The 16668-nt window shown below is 48.3% G+C and overlaps 1 protein-coding gene across 4 annotated transcripts in view; it reads left to right on the top strand.

Annotated features, from left to right (window-relative positions):
• The window catches only part of LOC147717801 (uncharacterized), a 139465-nt gene that overhangs the window by 82114 nt on the left and 40683 nt on the right, over positions 1-16668 (top strand). For all 4 annotated transcript variants that reach the window (XM_086924589.1, XM_086924590.1, XM_086924587.1 and 1 more), the window contains exon 3: positions 313-405. In XM_086924589.1, the coding sequence (XP_086780715.1) occupies positions 313-405 (93 nt within the window). The remainder of the gene's footprint in view (positions 1-312; positions 406-16668) is intronic.

Genomic DNA, 16668 nt, shown 5'->3' with positions numbered 1-16668 from the left:
CAAACCTTTTGTAGACAGCACCCATTCGTAATAACAGGCCACTTATAGCACCCAGATGCAGACTGCGCACTTTACGGGTGGCGCCAAGAGGCACAGATAACAGTAACCATAATGGGTGCAGGGCCTGGCCTTTTAGGGCTTCTGTAAACCTTTTGTAGCCTCCAATTGGTGGAGTTTAATGTCACTAGCTGTAGAGCTTGTACATCTATATCCCTGTATCCCTTTCCCCATTACCTGTATGTCTCACATTTCCTCTATGTATGTTCTGTGAATGACTCAAATTCTTTATTTTTTTTAAACTCTGTTGTGCAGAAGTTTCCAGTTTTTCGTAAACTGCAGCGGTCTGTGGAGCAGTTAAAGAAGCAGCTGCAGTCGGCCCAGGAGGAAATCTGTGCCCTGAAGGAGGTAAACGACTCACCGGCGTGCAGAGGGTTGGGTACAGCCCCCAAAGGCCATACCTGAGGACCCCTCATGGTCCAGCACTTATACTTGTGCTGCAGCGCTTAGATTTCTGGTCTAGTGCTTAGACTCAGTCAGAAACCTTTATTCGATTCCAGATGAATCATAAAAGTTCACAAGGAAGACATACAATCGTAAAATAAGGCAATATTTACAAAAAAGCATAAATAATATCTTTCGCAGACAATAAAACACCCAATTACGTACTTTTACATTGCATATCGTTTCCTTATTAGCAAAACAATTTTTATAAAACTAAGCACAGAGCTACAAATGGAAACATTTGCTAAGGAATGTAAATAATTAAAACCCTCTCTATGAGCGGAAACAATTTTCGTTTAAAATTGGTTTAAGAAAACGCACCCTGGGGTCTTTATATAATGTGCAAAATAACATAAGGTGCATAGTATTTTGTTGGGCTGTGTTGTTACAAGGACAGGGGGGTAGCCTCTCACACCACCCCACCTGTTTTGGAAAAGCCACAAGAAAGTGCAGTGTGCCTAAACGAAATCTAGTCATTAAAAAACGTGCATTTCCCGGTAAGCTAAAAGACAAATAAAATTGTTGCTGTTTTTAAATAGGGGGTCCGGTCTGTCTGTGGACCTAGAAGATATACTCAGCTCAGATCTGAAAGCTTCTTTTTGGACTTTTTCATGTTTGGCAGTATACACTCAGGCTTATCATAAGAATCTTCAAACCCTAATTTATATAAAGTTTGTTTAACATAGCGTAACCACGGTACCACCATTGCATTGTCTAGATTCATGCAATCTATTGAGACAAGTCGGGAGAAATTAAGTTCCTCTGAAGACCAGATCTTCCCCCATAAAAACAGGAGTGCCATGGGTATTCTGTCTGTAATAGTATCCATGCCAACCTCCGAGTGACAAAATGAGGTAGGCGAACTAGACGGAGTAAAAAAAGAGTCTCTTCAAAAAAAAATCTAAATTTTTCGGATCTGTGTATTTTTTTCATATCCCCACACTCCTGCACCATAAGTTGCTCCTGATAGACATTTTGATTTGTATAGGGTTATCAGCTCTGCAACAGGCTTATGACCAAGTTTGGCCGCAAATCGAAACAGCCCCTCAATAACTCTTGAAGCTTGTTGCACCCAAGATACTAAAAGTTGGTTCCAATTTAGGTTAGAATTAAAAACATTTCCCAGATAACAAAAATATTTTACCTTCTCAATAGCTGTCCCATTCATTGTGTATTTTCGTTAATTTGGGCCCGCATACCATGACAAAGGATTTCATATAATTCACCTTCAAATCTAGTGACTTCATATATTTGGTGAAAGCATCCAAACATCCCTGAAGGCTGTTGGCAGTCAAGTTCATCAGGACCATATAGTCAGCATACGACAATAAAGGTACTTGGGCACCTGCTATTTTTGGGAAGTCCAAATGTTTGTTTAACAAAAACTGCTCCAGCCCATTTGTATAAACCACAAATAAAAATGGTGCTAGGATGCAGCCTTGCCGGACCCCCTCTGTCGACACGATGGGCTTTGTCATCTTTCCCCCGGAGCCATACCGGATGACTACAGAAGTGGAAGCATGTAGTCTGCGGAGGAGAGTGACAAGTGATTCCTCGAAGCCCATATCTTCCATCAGTGCCCACAACTTGCTCCTGCACACCGTGTCGAAGGCAAAGGCCAAGTCCATGAAAGCCAGGTGGATCGACGCTCCCATGGCCTTCCTGTACTTGCCCATGATCATGGACAAGTTGAGGCATTGTTCGACAGTTCCCATTCCTTTCTTAAACCAATATTGGGTATGTGATATCAGTTCTGTAATATCAGCCCAGAACTCCAGGCGTGCCAAAATCACCCTCCCATCACCTTACATGTGGCATCTATAAGGGAAATCGGCCTGTAACAGGTCGGATCGTTTCTATTTCCCTTTTTGAATATTAGCACTACAAAGAGCTTTCTTCAAAGATTGTGGGGTCTGGCCAGTTATAATGGCTCTAAAGACATTTAATAGTACAGTGCCCCAAAGTGCCGGATTTCTTTTAAAGAGGTCCAAAGGTACCACGTCTGGGCCTGGGGCTTTAGAGGCAATGCCCATTCTAAGAGCCTCCTCCACTTCGCCTACAGTTAGGGATGTACTTAATTGCCAGGCGGATTAGACTCCTGCTGCAGTGCTTAGACTTGTGCTGCAGCAGCGCTTAGACTTGTGGTGCTGCCACAGCGCTTAGACTTGTGGTGCTGCCGCAGCGCTTAGACTTGTGGTGCTGCCGCAGCGCTTGGACTCGTGGTGCTGCCGCAGCGCTTGGACTCGTGGTGCTGCCGCAGCGCTTGGACTCGTGGTGCTGCCGCAGCGCTTGGACTCGTGGTGCTGCCGCAGCGCTTGGACTCGTGGTGCTGCCGCAGCGCTTGGACTCGTGGTGCTGCAGCAGATAGTAGTGTCTATATCTTCAAACATCATAAAGGAAACACAACTTTCTCAGCTATATGACCCATATCGCTAGCTAGATACAGAGGAACTGTCTGAAATAGAACTCCGGAAAAAAATGAGGTTTTTCTCTATGGAAAGGACACAACATTCTGGAACTCGTCTTGGTGGCCGGATGATCTTGGCCCGCTTCCAGTGCCGGTGCAAAAAGGGAGAAACTTGGGTGTTATTTTTTTATACTAAACTTGGAATCTCAGAACAAATAAATTAAATCACCTCTTTGGGTTTCTTTTTGCTTCGGGTCCTTAAGAAGATTTTTCCATTCATCCCACAGGACCTACCAAAGACAGTGATGGTGGCACTTGTCACCTCCAGGATTGATTACTGTAATGCCCTCTATTTGGGCACCCCGAAGCAAAAGGTGAAAAAACTGCAATCCTTACAGAACGCAGCGGCCAGAATGCTCTTAAAAATATTCCTTAGTTTGCATCTATCTCCTCATCATTGCAATGCCTACATTGGCTACCTGTCAGGAAGAAGATCATTTTTAAGGCACTTTGCCTGGTCCATAAAGCTAAAATGATAATCCTCCTCAGAATTAACAAAACAAGCTGATGTGGAAGGATGTTCTCCTACCGTGTGGGGAATCTCTGGAATTCTCCACCTTTAACTCTACCCTGCCAATCCTTTTACTATTCAGGAAGCAATGGAAGACATGGCTCTTTACTGAATCTTTCATTTAGGTGTAGCTGCTTTGCTCTCGCCCAGTGTACCTCACCTGATGAGTTACATCCAGTGCTAAGACACGTTCGGGTATTTGCGCGCTATAGAAACCTTTCACCCTCTTTGTTTTCTTAACTCCGTGCTTTCTTCCCCCCTCCTTTTTTTCCACCATCTTTGTTTTCTTCCACCCTTCTATTTTTTCTTCCACCCTCCTTGTTTTCTTCCACCCTCCTTGTTTTCTTCCATCCTATTTGCCAGAAAGACATATTTCAAGAATGGAGCCTGGGTGTTGCTCCTTGATTTTAATTTCTCCAGCATAGCTCGAGACTTCAAGCTGTGACCTATAGAATATAGTCTTCAGCAGGCCCTGAACCCACTGAGCTATCTTGCTGTATTCTTCTTCTACAGATGTCGCCTGGGGGTTCGACCAATCGTGGAAGGATTTTGGCTTTGTATTCTGGTTCACCGACCCTAGCAGACATAAGTGCTTCATCTTGTGTTACACTGCCCTCTAGTGGCACACACTGAGATTTGCTGACAGAGCTGATGTCCTCGTTCCAATGGCAAGCTTACATACCTCATCCACTTGCGATTTTTTTTCTTAGCCTTCTCGCCCTCGTATTCCTCTTTCTTATTAAAACGGAGTGCCCGATATCCCATGGTGCACTCCGATTCATTCCGTACAAGCGCCTGCTACAATCTGTAGTGACATGCAGTCAGCACACTAGTATTTTCCACAGTGTCAATATCGGCCCATTCACCAGCCCGCTCGCAGCAACATGCATGTCGCAGAAATAAGCAGACAAGACAACTTTTTGTTGGAGAAAAGTAGCTACAGGTTTATTAGCATATACACATGCCAACAAGGTGGGTTATCTTACAGACGATCCCAAGGCAAGCCGCCCCTTGCGGCCTACCACCTGATAGGCCAATTTGCAATGTGGCCTTAGCCATTCGTTGCTTAGCGGTTGTGGTGAGGAGATAGCCCCTCCCATTTCCGGTGAACCATTGGTCCACCCTCTTGCTCACGCCCCTCCCTACGAGGGGCGGAGCGTTCAAGCGACCCCGGTTGTAGAGGTTTCCAACTGCCCGTAGGATAGCGGGGCGCTGTCGCACCCCCAGGGTCCACCGCACAGACTTCCTGGGGATATTAGGCCTCAGCATCCTTTGTGCTCCTGAAGAGGGTACTCCCGGGTACCTTTCCACCTCTGGATCGCCCTGTAACTCCGCCACAGCCCTGGGAGTGGCGACCGTCGCAGCCAGGGTCCCCCATCAAGGCCGGCATTCTTCCTACTATTTCTAGCGTGTTATTTCTAGGGCCTCTTCCCCCTAACCAGCCAGAATCGGTCCAAGGTAAATCGGGCAGTGTAAAAATATCCTCCCGAAGCCCCTTGCGCTTGGCGTAAGGTCTCCCAAGTCTAATGACGCCCTGTCTCCTCTGCCCCTTGAATTACACACAGCGCAGGACTTTCTGCGCATTGGCTCCAGTGCCTCCCCTGACTAGCGCCTAGCCTACAGAGATGGAGGCATGTCTAACCACTGGAATTTACCTGTCCCCCACTGGTGTCAAGACCCACCGTAAGTTCAATGTGGTCGTTCTATCAGGTGCCATAACATGCCGTGATGGCCAGCGCACAAATAACGAAAGATCCTTGGTGCACACACCAGCTGTCACGTTCAGGAATGGGGAATTAAAAGTATTGGGTCCGATCAAGAAACACTGCAAAATTTTGCAAAGTGTCAACCTACACTGCTTGCTGAACCAGGGGCTGGTCACAGATGCCCGGACCCTGCTAACCGCTTGGGACCCTGATAAATACACCAGGATGGTGTCGACTAGAAAGATCGTGTCAGCAAGGTTCCCTATATGGTGGACAGGGAGCATCCGCTGGAAACAGTCTGTGAACGTGTAAATACAGTGACACGCACCTCTGTCCAGAATACCCTTGCCTGATCTTCAAAAGGCACCTAGAGCCCGCTGCACCCCGCAGCGCATGGCGAGGGAAAACTGGCCCAGAACCCCCAGACTGGGTTTCGAACAATATCACCACCACAGGCTCTAGCTAAAGCTTGGGTCCCTCTGACCTGGCAAGGCCTGTCTGAGGCCAGCCCGCCCCCCTAAGTTGACTACCTAGCCCTGGGGAAATGAACTTGCAGCGAACCCACAGGGGGTCAAAGCCGAAAACATGCCAGATAAGAGAGCAGAGAGATGCCCCACAAGCCTACTTCCAGTAAAATGTGCCAAAATAAGCTCTCCCCCCTTGCTCCCTTCAACATAATGCACCCCAACTAAGCAAGACAGATGGTCACATGAGCCAAAACCTGTCTAAAGGGCAGGACTTGTAGACTGTCTAAGACGATCTAGATGAACCATCCCGTGGTGCATACCTGCACTTCCAACACCCCATCTGTTGACATAGTCAATGTTGCTTAGTTGCACAAGATAAAGCTTTCTTGCATAGCCGACCACGAACTGGCCACCCTTTAACAGGGATACACGGGTTAAAGTGCTATGTGTGACATTTCCATTAGTTCAGTGCACAAAGAGTGACATTGGTTTTTTCCTTGCAGTATGTATAAATACTGCTAGTACCTGCCCCCTCCGGGCCCTACAAGTACATAAACATACAAAATACCTCAAAATACGAAGTGCCTCATTATGGTGCCTGGTGCCCAATAACATTAGTTGGACTACTCACTTCGTGGCCACAAGCTTCTCCATCATGCGTACAAGGCCGTTTTGAGTTTTGCTTAGGCAACATCCCTTTAACACTGAGAAGAGTATCTCCTCATGTTTGTCACTTGTACAAATCGTCCCCCTTTGCCTGTCCTTCATTGGACCCTATGAAGCTTATAACAAGCAGCCTATCCAGCTGTGTATACATATAGTGCCGCTCGCGGAACTATTACTTACTCACTTTTACTTCCTGGCCTGTGAAACTGCAAAAGGGAACCCTACTTAGGTACCTGAAAGAACCACCAAATGAAATACTGTCAGGTAACAGCCTACCCGTGGACTTCGCCACAGGCCCTCCCAGCGTGCCAATCCTAGTTGTTGAATATTGACTGTTGAATTTTTCCTGCCACCTTGGGACCCTTCAAGTAAAATCAGCCAACCAGGCACCTACTTGGCCACAAACACACTATCCTGTGTCCAGAGAAGTGGAGCCAGATAGAGGCTTGTTGTATCAGTCAGACCCGACGCGGGGCCAGACTTGAAAGTCACCGTGGGGTCTCCCTGGCAAAAGAACACTGCAACGGGAACCCTACGTTAATCCTAGAATAACCACCAAATGAACTACTGTCTAGGTAAAACTTACCCGTGGTCATAGTCGAGGGCAGTCCACTGCGTGACAATACTTAGCTGTAGATTTGACTGTAGAAATTTGCCTGCCAACCTCGGGACCCCCACAAGTGAGGTCAGCCAAACCAAGCGCCTAACTGTCCAAAAACGCACCAACTTGCATCCAGTGAGGTGGAGCCAGGTAGAGGCTGCGTAGTATCGGCCAGACCTGTTGCGGAGTCAGACTTGAAAAGGTCTCAGTGGGGTGAGGCTGACGGAGGTATGTGCGGCTAAGGCAGGCCCAAAATCTGTGCAGTTTGCTCACGCATAACCTGCATGCCAATGGGCCTGCGTAAAAGAAACTTATGATTCTGAGATACAGCTAGGAAAGGGTCTCAGTGTGGGACAGATTATAGGAGGATAGGTGTGGCTTATGCAGGCCCAACTAATCAACAGGGCTACCCAGTGTGTTCAGGCAGTGTGTTGAAGATTACCTGGGAAATCCCAACTAACCATTGCCTCACTATAATTACTACAAGAGGAGCACTACTACTACAACAAGCCCATCTTCTGGCTTAGTCCATGCTTCTTAGTTGCCACAAATTACATCCATCGCCCGAGGCAGGAGTAGTGTTGTGTCATGCTACTAAGTCGATACTTCAAATGCGAAGACTGGAATGACCATTGCACAATGGTGAGTGACAATAGAATCACATCTAGTCTTGAACGAGAAAACATCCTGTTATTGCACAGGACTATCTGCTCTGGTCAGCTTCAACAGTGGACTCCAAGTATTCCTTCCATGGAGCGTAACCTGCGCGCCCCACAATAGGGCCAGCCATGACTCCTGGGGAGGACCTGGGAGACCCAGACCCCAGCTCACTGCCCCTTCCCCAGTGTGCCTCACCCTTATACTTGTAGCTATTTCAGGTGGCCCCCCCATGTGGGTCATGCGGTTCCACAGGACGGTTCCTGCATGTGAGACAATAAACAGCGATTAGCAGCCCTGCCCCCCTTCACATATCAATTATGTTCTCTGCAATCAGGCAGGGGCCAACAATGCCCCCACGCTACCAAGGTAATGCAGGTTTATCTGTTACGAAAACTAGTTAGTTCCTATTACATACTAGGAAGGAGTACAGAGGGACCAACCCTTGCGTGGCGACCGAGGCAGAAGTGTATTATTGTGTCAAGAAAGTAAGTCAGTTGTTCGTGTGCTAAGTCAGGAGATGACCGATAGCCTATATGTGTGATGAAGAATCGCAAACAACTCGTCCCCTTACTATTCTACCAGGCACACCTCCTTGTCCCATGCCTACAGGCTGATCTAAAAAATTCTCCTCCCTAAAAGAGACTTCCAAAATCAATCTGTGCCTTCTCCTATGAGAAGGAAGGCCCCAAAGTAGGAGAGGAAAGACACCTTGACTATGGAAGTATCTACCCAGTACTGGCGGGTTGAGAGTTTGTCAAAGACTGCAGTAATATCCTCCTACCTATATTTGGCACTCTTTTGAAACATGCACACTTCACTTTGACTTGTGTCACACTGTTTGCTAACTCCTACATCGTGCTTGCTTCCTTTACTTGCAAAAGTGCCACCGTTGCTTACGTAGCTTTTTGTACATGTTAGACTACTGCCATGTGATGCAGCCAAAACAACTGCATGCACAAAGTACGCTTGAGAAACCCGCACTCATGTCACTTTATCCTCCTGCAATGCACCGAAAGCTACTTCTATTATTCATTGCCCGCGTACGTCACTTAGCTCCCTGTATCTAGTTAAGAATATAGTGAGGTGCTAACTAAAAGGCTCCCATGTACCAGTTCTGTCCCTAATGTGGAGCGCCTGACACCTTCATATAACGTCCGTGCTAAATAAAGGCATAATAAAACTCATGAGGACAGGCCACCAAACCTTCCAATGCATGGTGTTACTACAACTCGCCCCGGAAGAAAGAGAGACGCACCAAGGCAACAGACCGAAGACTTCTCGGAGTAGGCACTAGTTTAATTCAAAGTGTACTAACAACAACCTTCGCTCATAATTTTTCAAAACCTGCAAAGCAATAGAACAAAACACACCACCATGAGGCGCTTATAAAGGCCACCTTCATAAGTGCCTGCGGCCGTGCCAAGCGCTAGAAAACCATCTGCTCCAATTAAGTGTTGCAAAACTACCGGCGAGGCAAAAGAAACTCCAGTAAATGTGTATGGACAGAAAGTCCCACTTAATTACGGACAACCCCTATAAGGAGACTCCACACAGCATAACAATACACATGAACACACGCATAAAAGCGAACATTGTGCAAGGTTACACTGGTAGAAGCAGAGGTGTTCGTCGCACTCAGTAGCCACCACCTATGTGGAGTGTGAGCGATAATTGCGTCATTATGTACAATGCGCGCTCGCCTGCAAGGCGACAGCCCTCTGTCCCGTCCGAACATGCCTAACTTAAACCTGATCGAACGATGCATGAATGCTTAGCCACTCCATGTTGAACCCGCCATATGAACACGTGCGTGCAGCAGGAAAAATTTAACCTCAAGATCAATCGACCGAAAACAATCAGCACGCATCCTGAAGTGAAATGGGAACCCAATTCGCCTCGAGGTAGCAGGGGCCAAACCACGGGTTACCCGGACCCAGCAGCCAAATAAAACAATAAAAGCGACGGCTGAAGCGGATATTCTCTGGTAATAGAAAGCGGCCCAAAAGGCCCAATAGTGAGCCCCCAATGGGAAATCTGTTCCTATTGAGAAGCGCTCTGACTCTAAATGAAAAGTCTGCGCTGAGTATCGCAAAATTCCGGAAGGATACATGAATCCTAAGCGATCGCGGCAGGAGCAGGACGAAAGCGTAAGCCCGCCTGATCGACGTTGGACCTCTGACCCTAATGAAAGAAGGCCACAGGGAAGGGGTGGGGGAGGCCGAAAATGGCCGACGAGCCTCGCGGCAACGCTGGGAAATGGCCACCAGGCTGGGGTGCCATGACACTACCGCTTAGACCCCCCCCCCCCCCCCCCCCCCCCCCCCCCGCCAGACGACTAGATCGCACCCGCCCGGTGAAAATTAAAACCTGGTTATCATTACTGACACTGAGATATTACACGGCCGAAGGGACCGAACCAAAGTGTGCTGGTAATATCAATTACTTGGAATCAGCGCGCGCCATGCGGCCGCCCGTCCGCAGTGAAGCCGCACAGTGAAAGCCGGACTTACAAAAGCCCCATTGCCTTCTCTATTATCCGAAAGAAGTCCTTCCATAATAGTAAATTCTACTTTACGAGACTAAGACGTGCCTTCCCAGTGTGTTCTGCCAGGTAATGCAGTGAATCCTTCTACCTGTGTTTGGTACTCGTATGTAACATCTACACGTCAATTATCTCTTGAAACACCCTGTTCTCTACCTCTTACATTAAGGAGTTTTCGATACCTGCACAAGTGCCACCAGTGCATACGTAACATAAGTACTTGTGATAGTGTCCTCCATATATTGCAGTATAGTACCTTTAAGTGTACTTTGTAGCTTTAGTAACCTGCACAACTGACACTTATTCCTCCTGAATGCACCGTGTGCTACCTCTTGTAATTTGTTGGCACACGAATAACACGGTTGCCTAATTTAATGTAACGTTTGCTATATGATAAGTACACTTTAAAAGATCTCCTGTATCCGTTCTGATCCTTAGAGAAGCGCTCCGACACCTATTGGTAAAACCTGCGCTAAATAAAACGTATAAATAAACCCAAAACAAGCACGAGGGTAGGATCCAACGTACAACTGATGAGAAGAGGTCTGGTTAACTGGGCAAGGAGCAATGCGAAAATCACTGAACTAACTGGCGAGGCCAGGAGTCAAATTGCATAGCATCTGCCTTTCAAAATAGTATCGTATCTCAAAATGTTTACACTCATGTGACAGCAACTTCCTTGGACAGGGAAACTGTCCAAGAAAACCAAAACACTGTCACACCCTCAGACGAAGGGTCCCCTCCCCTATCTACAAGTTGAACTATCCTTTTCCAATATCCGATGTAAATGACACTCCTCCAGTTTATATCCAGCCTTCGCATCCAGTACATGTTTCAGAGAACAAGAGGTGATCTTAAAGCGAGGCCCGCATAAGCCCAGCCAAGGGCATCTAAGTTGTGTAACACAATTGAACACGCACCATAATGAGCGCACCAAAACTAGCGCGATTCCAGTCGAGCACTAACTGAGAATGCTGGACATCTTGATGTTCCCCACGAGCGCCCTGAGAAAAGTGCCAATTTATTTATTTATTTATTTATTATTATTTATTTATTGAAAAGTTTTATATAGCGCGAACAAGACCCGTGGGTATCAGAGCGCTTCACATAAAAGTATGATAGAAATATTAACAGGATGATAACCATTGAATAACATATAGATATGAGGTAGATAATTATATAGTTTTGGAGAGTGCTTAGGTAACTAACTTCCATTATGCCCCCGCACATAACCGATGCCATGCACCGGAATACCTCCAAGGATGCAGGGCAGGGGCATAGGGCACGCGGCCCGCAGCATGACGTCTGCACCCCCACTGTCCCCTCGCCTGAAAACGGCGATAAAATCACATCCCGACTCACCGCAAGAGAAACCAAGTTGCCGACTGGAGGAAAACAGTACACCGACGGACGCCAAACCGGGCCTCTGGACGAGCGACCAGAGAGCACCCAAACGGCGTCTGGGTGAGGGGACAGCGGACAAAGAGGCCGCTAGGTGGGCGGGGGAGGAATATATACTCTCCCCCGCCCACACCAGTCCTAAGTGACGTGCCCTCTTACTTGTGTCCCCTGCGGGGACGTGTCGGTCGGCCTGAGTGTTTGTACTACACTGTGCACCCACCCACCACCGACGTCACCGGTCAGGTGACGCTGCTTAAATAAAAGTGGCCGAGCGCACGTGCTCTGGGCCAGTTGCACCCAGTTACCAGAGTCCCTGTGTCACGATCCTTGTTCAGCATGTGGGCCTAGCGCCCGACATTACACAATCCTCTATATACCAGTGTGGACATCCCCAGTCAACACTGGACCACATGTCCCACAATGCACTTTGGCTCACTCATATCTACACATACCTAATGAACTGAACATGCTGGTTTACTTGGCAAGTGTACTGCACAGAACAGGTATTGGCATGCACAAAGAGCCAACAAATAAGATGCTTCTACTTTTTAGGCTACAGGTATCGGCGTGTTCGCTGCCTTTGATTCACAAATCTTTGTCGACTAGATCAGCGCCTCTTTACTCGGTACATGCCGTTATACCTATAGAGCTATGTGAATGCAAACCTTTCTTTCCCTTTTATCCCTCCGCTATCCTTCTTACTCCAAATAACTGACTAATATCCACTACTGAGATTACTTTCATATGTCACCATACTAATTCACCACTAATCCTTTATGGGCTTCCCGAGTAGAGTGCTTCAACACCCCATCAGGGGTAACGAGCGCTACATAAATACAAACCTTTTTTCCTCCTCTATCCTTCTGCTATCATTCCAAATCCAAATAATGGCTAGGGTGCTCGACCTCGGAGATCTGGGTTCGAGTCTCTGTAACAACGCCAAAACCTCCTGTGATTCTGTGCAAATCACTTGCTCTCCCCGTGCCTAAAAAATAAATGTGTGTCCTCATGTAACATAACTGGTGCTATGTAAAGCGCTCTGATGCCCGATTCGGTTCGGGTCTAGTTCGCGCTATATAAAACTCTGCAAAAACAAGCACTGGCGTTGCCAATAGGTTTCGCATTTGGAAAGTTGGAGCTATTGGTTTTGTAAATGACATTTTATATTTATAAATTGTTATTGACAATGCCAATAACGATATATAAATATAAAATGTCATTTACAAAACTAATTGCTCCAACTTTCCAAATGCGAAACCTATTGGCAACGGCAGTGCTTGTTTTGCTTAAGGGTTTTTGGATTCCCACAGAAATCTAAGTGGCCCAGAGACTAGCGAAGAAGTCAAGACTGCCTCTCGCCTGCACCACAGGCCGGACAGGAGCTCCCGGGAGGGGGTGTGGTGCGTGTCAGAGCCTTCCTGTAGGGGAGGGGCCGAGGGGAGTGGTGGTTCTAGTGTGTAAAGCGTACTCCAAGGCCCCGCCCGTGAAATGTCAATAATATAATTATGTGCCTGCTTTCTGGGGCCGCCCCGATGATGAAACCTGAGCCAGTGATGTTTGACTGGTTGTTGATTAGCATCTCAAACGGGAATGCGCTATAGCGCTTTGATCGAGAGTACATGATTCCCCTCTCTGGTGAGCTCATACGGGACTGCCTGTTATTTTTTGGTTGACCTTGACTGGATGAAGGGGTGGGATGGCCGTGCCTGGATTTGAACCTGGGACTTTCATATCATCACAATGAACGATTTTGGTTCTAGCCTCAAGAGTCAATGCTTAGAATGTCAGCGTCATGCGTGTAGAGCGACCGCCCTCAATTAAGATTTTGTCACAAACCCACTCTTAATTTTGCCATGCACCTTGTCGCACATTTCACTACATAACAAGTAAACAGATGAGGTGCTGCCCGCTGTGGTTAAAAGTTCCTGCGTTAAGCTCCGGCGGCATGTGGTGATGCAGTCGGCCACTGCCGCACATTTCAAATACTGTTCCATTGGACTTGATGGCAAGGTAAACGTTCCTAGAGAACAGACTGCATTACAAGTCCTTTAGTAACCGTAATCAGGAGTCCCGCATCTGCGAGAGGGTGGGGTTACACCCGAGGTGCCTGGGGGCTTCACTGGTCGGGCATGCGTAAAATCCAATATGTTAACGGAGTACGACTGTGCCAGGGGAAGCGTGTGCAACCCCTAGCTCTAGTGAGAAACAGATGCAAACTTAGATAGAAATTAGGCAGTCGCAGTACTATTTCTGTGTGGGTGGGAGTACATAGGCAGTTTAAGAGAGATTACTAACTGCAAACTGATACGCATTGTAGCGATAGGAGTTTACATTGTCAAGCTGCGGGCGGGGGAGAGCTCCTGGCAAATGGCCTCGCAATGCTGGCAAATGGCCGGAGGAAAACCGGATGGGGGTGGGAGAGCCTGGTGGGGGGCCGGGAATGCGAGTGAGGGGAGGAGAAGTGTGGCAGGCGGATTAGGGAGATGCGTGGAGGGAAGCCGGATGGGGGCGGGAGAGCCTGGTGGGGGGGCGGGAAAGCCTGGTGGGGGGGCGGGAATGCGAGCGAGGGGAGGAGAAGTGTGGCAGGCGGATTAGGGAGATGCGTGGAGGGAAGCCGGATGGGGGCGGGAGAGCCTGGTGGGGGGGCGGGAATGCGAGCGAGGGGAGGAGAAGTGTGGCTGGCGGATTAGGGAGATGCGCGTGCTTGTGTGGTTACGTGACCCGCTTTTGTGGTCACGTGACTCACATGCACTGTGAAAAAACCGCAGTGGTTTGACGAGTCGATGGAGCACTTGAATTCTCGCCTATTACATTCGCAAGCGAATGATAATAGGCGAAACCTAAAAACAAACCTTTCTACCTCTTAAAATGTACTTGCATGCTTCACTATACTAATTCAACTCTAATCCTCTATGGGTCTTGGAGTAGCGTGCTACTCGCCGAAAAAGCGCTTTGACACCTCGTCAGGGGTAGTAAGCGCTATATAAATGCAATTACAAAAAAATTACAATACAAGCGTGCAGTGTGCCCACTCTAACCAGATACCACCGTAAGATCAGGATGCAAGCAGTGCCTTAATACGCTACACACACACTGTAAAATGCTGGAGGCCAGTAAGTAGTTTTATGTCCAATTCAGGAGGCCTCACCTGGAGTGTTGGCTTCAGCTCTGGAGGCCTCGCCTGGAGTGTTGGCTTCAGTTCTGGAGGCCTCACCTGGAGTGTTGGCTTCAGCTATGGAGGGCTCACCTGGAGTGTTGGCTTCAGCTCTGGAGGCCTCGCCTGGAGTTTTGGCTTCAGTTCTGGAGGCCTCGCCTGGCGTGTTGGCTTCAGCCCTGAAGGCCTCGCCTGGCGTGTTGGCTTCAGCCCTGAAGGCCTCGCCTGGCGTGTTGGCTTCAGCTCTGGAGGCCTCGCCTGGCGTGTTGGCTTCAGCTCCGGAGGCCTAGCCTGGAGTGTTGGCTTCATGTCAAGAGTCTTCAACTACAGTATTGGGTTCAGTTTTGGAAACCTCACCTGGAGTCTTGACCTCTGTTCTGGAGGCATAACCTGTAGCGTTGCTGTCAGGTCTGGAGACCTCACCTGCAGTGTAGGATTCAGGTGAAGAGGCCTCACCTGGAGTGTTGGCTTCGGTTCTGGAGGCCTCTCCTGGAGTGTTGGCTTCCGTTCTGGTGGGCTCTCCCACAGTGTTGGCTTCCCTTCCGGAGGCCTCTTCCGGAGTGTTGGCTTCAGCGCTGGAGGCCTCACCTGGAGTATTTGCTTGGATACAGTTCTGGGACCTCACCTGCAGTGTTTGCTTCATTTCTTGAGGCCTCACCTGGAGTGTTGGCTTCAGGTCAAGAGTCTTCAACTTCAGTATTGGGTTGAGTTTTGGAAACCTCACCTGGAGTCTTGACTTCTGTTCTGGAGGCATAACCTGTAGCATTGCTGTCCGGTCTGGAGACCTCACCTGCAGTGTAGGCTTCAGGTGAAGAGGCCTCACCTGGAGTGTTGACTTCGGTCCTGGAGGCCTCTCCTGGAGTGTTGGCTTCAATTCTGGTGGGCTCTCCCACAGTGTTGGCTTCCATTCTGGTGGGCTCTCCCACAGTGTTGGCTTCCGTTCCGGAGTGTTGACTTCAGTTCTGGAGGCCTCTCCTGGAGTGTTGGCTTCAGTTCTGGAGGCCTCTCCTGGAGTGTTGGCTTCAGATCTGGAGGCCTCTCCTGGAGTGTTGGCTTCAGATCTGGAGGCCTCTCCTGGAGTGTTGGCTTCAGATCTGGAGGCCTCTCCTGGAGTGTTGGCTTCAGATCTAGAGGCCTCTCCTGGAGTGTTGGCTTCAGTTCTGGAGGCCTCTCCTGGAGTGTTCGGGAGGCCTCTCCTGGAGTGTTGGCTTCAGTTCTGGAGGCCTCTCCTGGAGTGTTGGCTTCAGTTCTGGAGGCCTCTCCAGGAGTGTTGGCTTCAGTTCAGGAGGCCTCTCCAGGAGTGTTGGCTTCAGCTCTGGAGGCCCCACCCTGGCGTTTTGGCTTCAGCTCTGGAGGCCTCATCTGCAGTGTTGGCTTCAGTTCTGGAGGACTCTCCTGGAGTGTTGGCTTCAGCTCTGAAGGCATCACCTGGAGTGTTGGCTTCGATTCAGTTCTGGAGACCTCACCTGCAGCGTTTGCTTAATTTCTTGAGGCCCCACCTGGAGCGTTGGCTTCAGGTCAAGTCTTCAACTTGAGTATTGGGTTCAGTTTTGGAAATCCCACCTGGAGTGACGTAAATAATTAATTTACTCTCTTAATTTCTATGCAGGTAAGTACTTAATCAATAATAACTCAATCGGAAAGAAAGAAAACAGAGTCCGTGGTGTTAGAGTTCTTAGGGGTTTTTATTCCTTAAAAAGGAATGGTCTTGACCAGGATATCATGTTCTGACCACCACAGGGGTGTCAGAAGGGATAGAGCAATGCTTTATTACATTACATAGCTTATATACTTAATCTATGTCATAAGAAACAGTTGTAATGGGCGTAACAGCTGAGAGAAGACAAGATAACAGTATACACGTGTTACAAGTGCGTAATCAGAAGGCGTGAACTAGAGGTGTGTGCTAGAAACGTCACAGGTAGGCGTCACAAAAGGGGTGGCACTACCAGAAATGTTGCAGTGTCAGCAGAAATCGGAAGCTTGGATGCG

This window comes from Lissotriton vulgaris, chromosome 5 (genome assembly GCF_964263255.1).
Source record: "Lissotriton vulgaris chromosome 5, aLisVul1.2, whole genome shotgun sequence".
NCBI classification, from domain to species: Eukaryota; Metazoa; Chordata; class Amphibia; order Caudata; family Salamandridae; genus Lissotriton; species Lissotriton vulgaris.
Note: the sequence above shows the minus strand (reverse complement) of the source record. Positions and strands in the feature narration are given on the sequence as shown.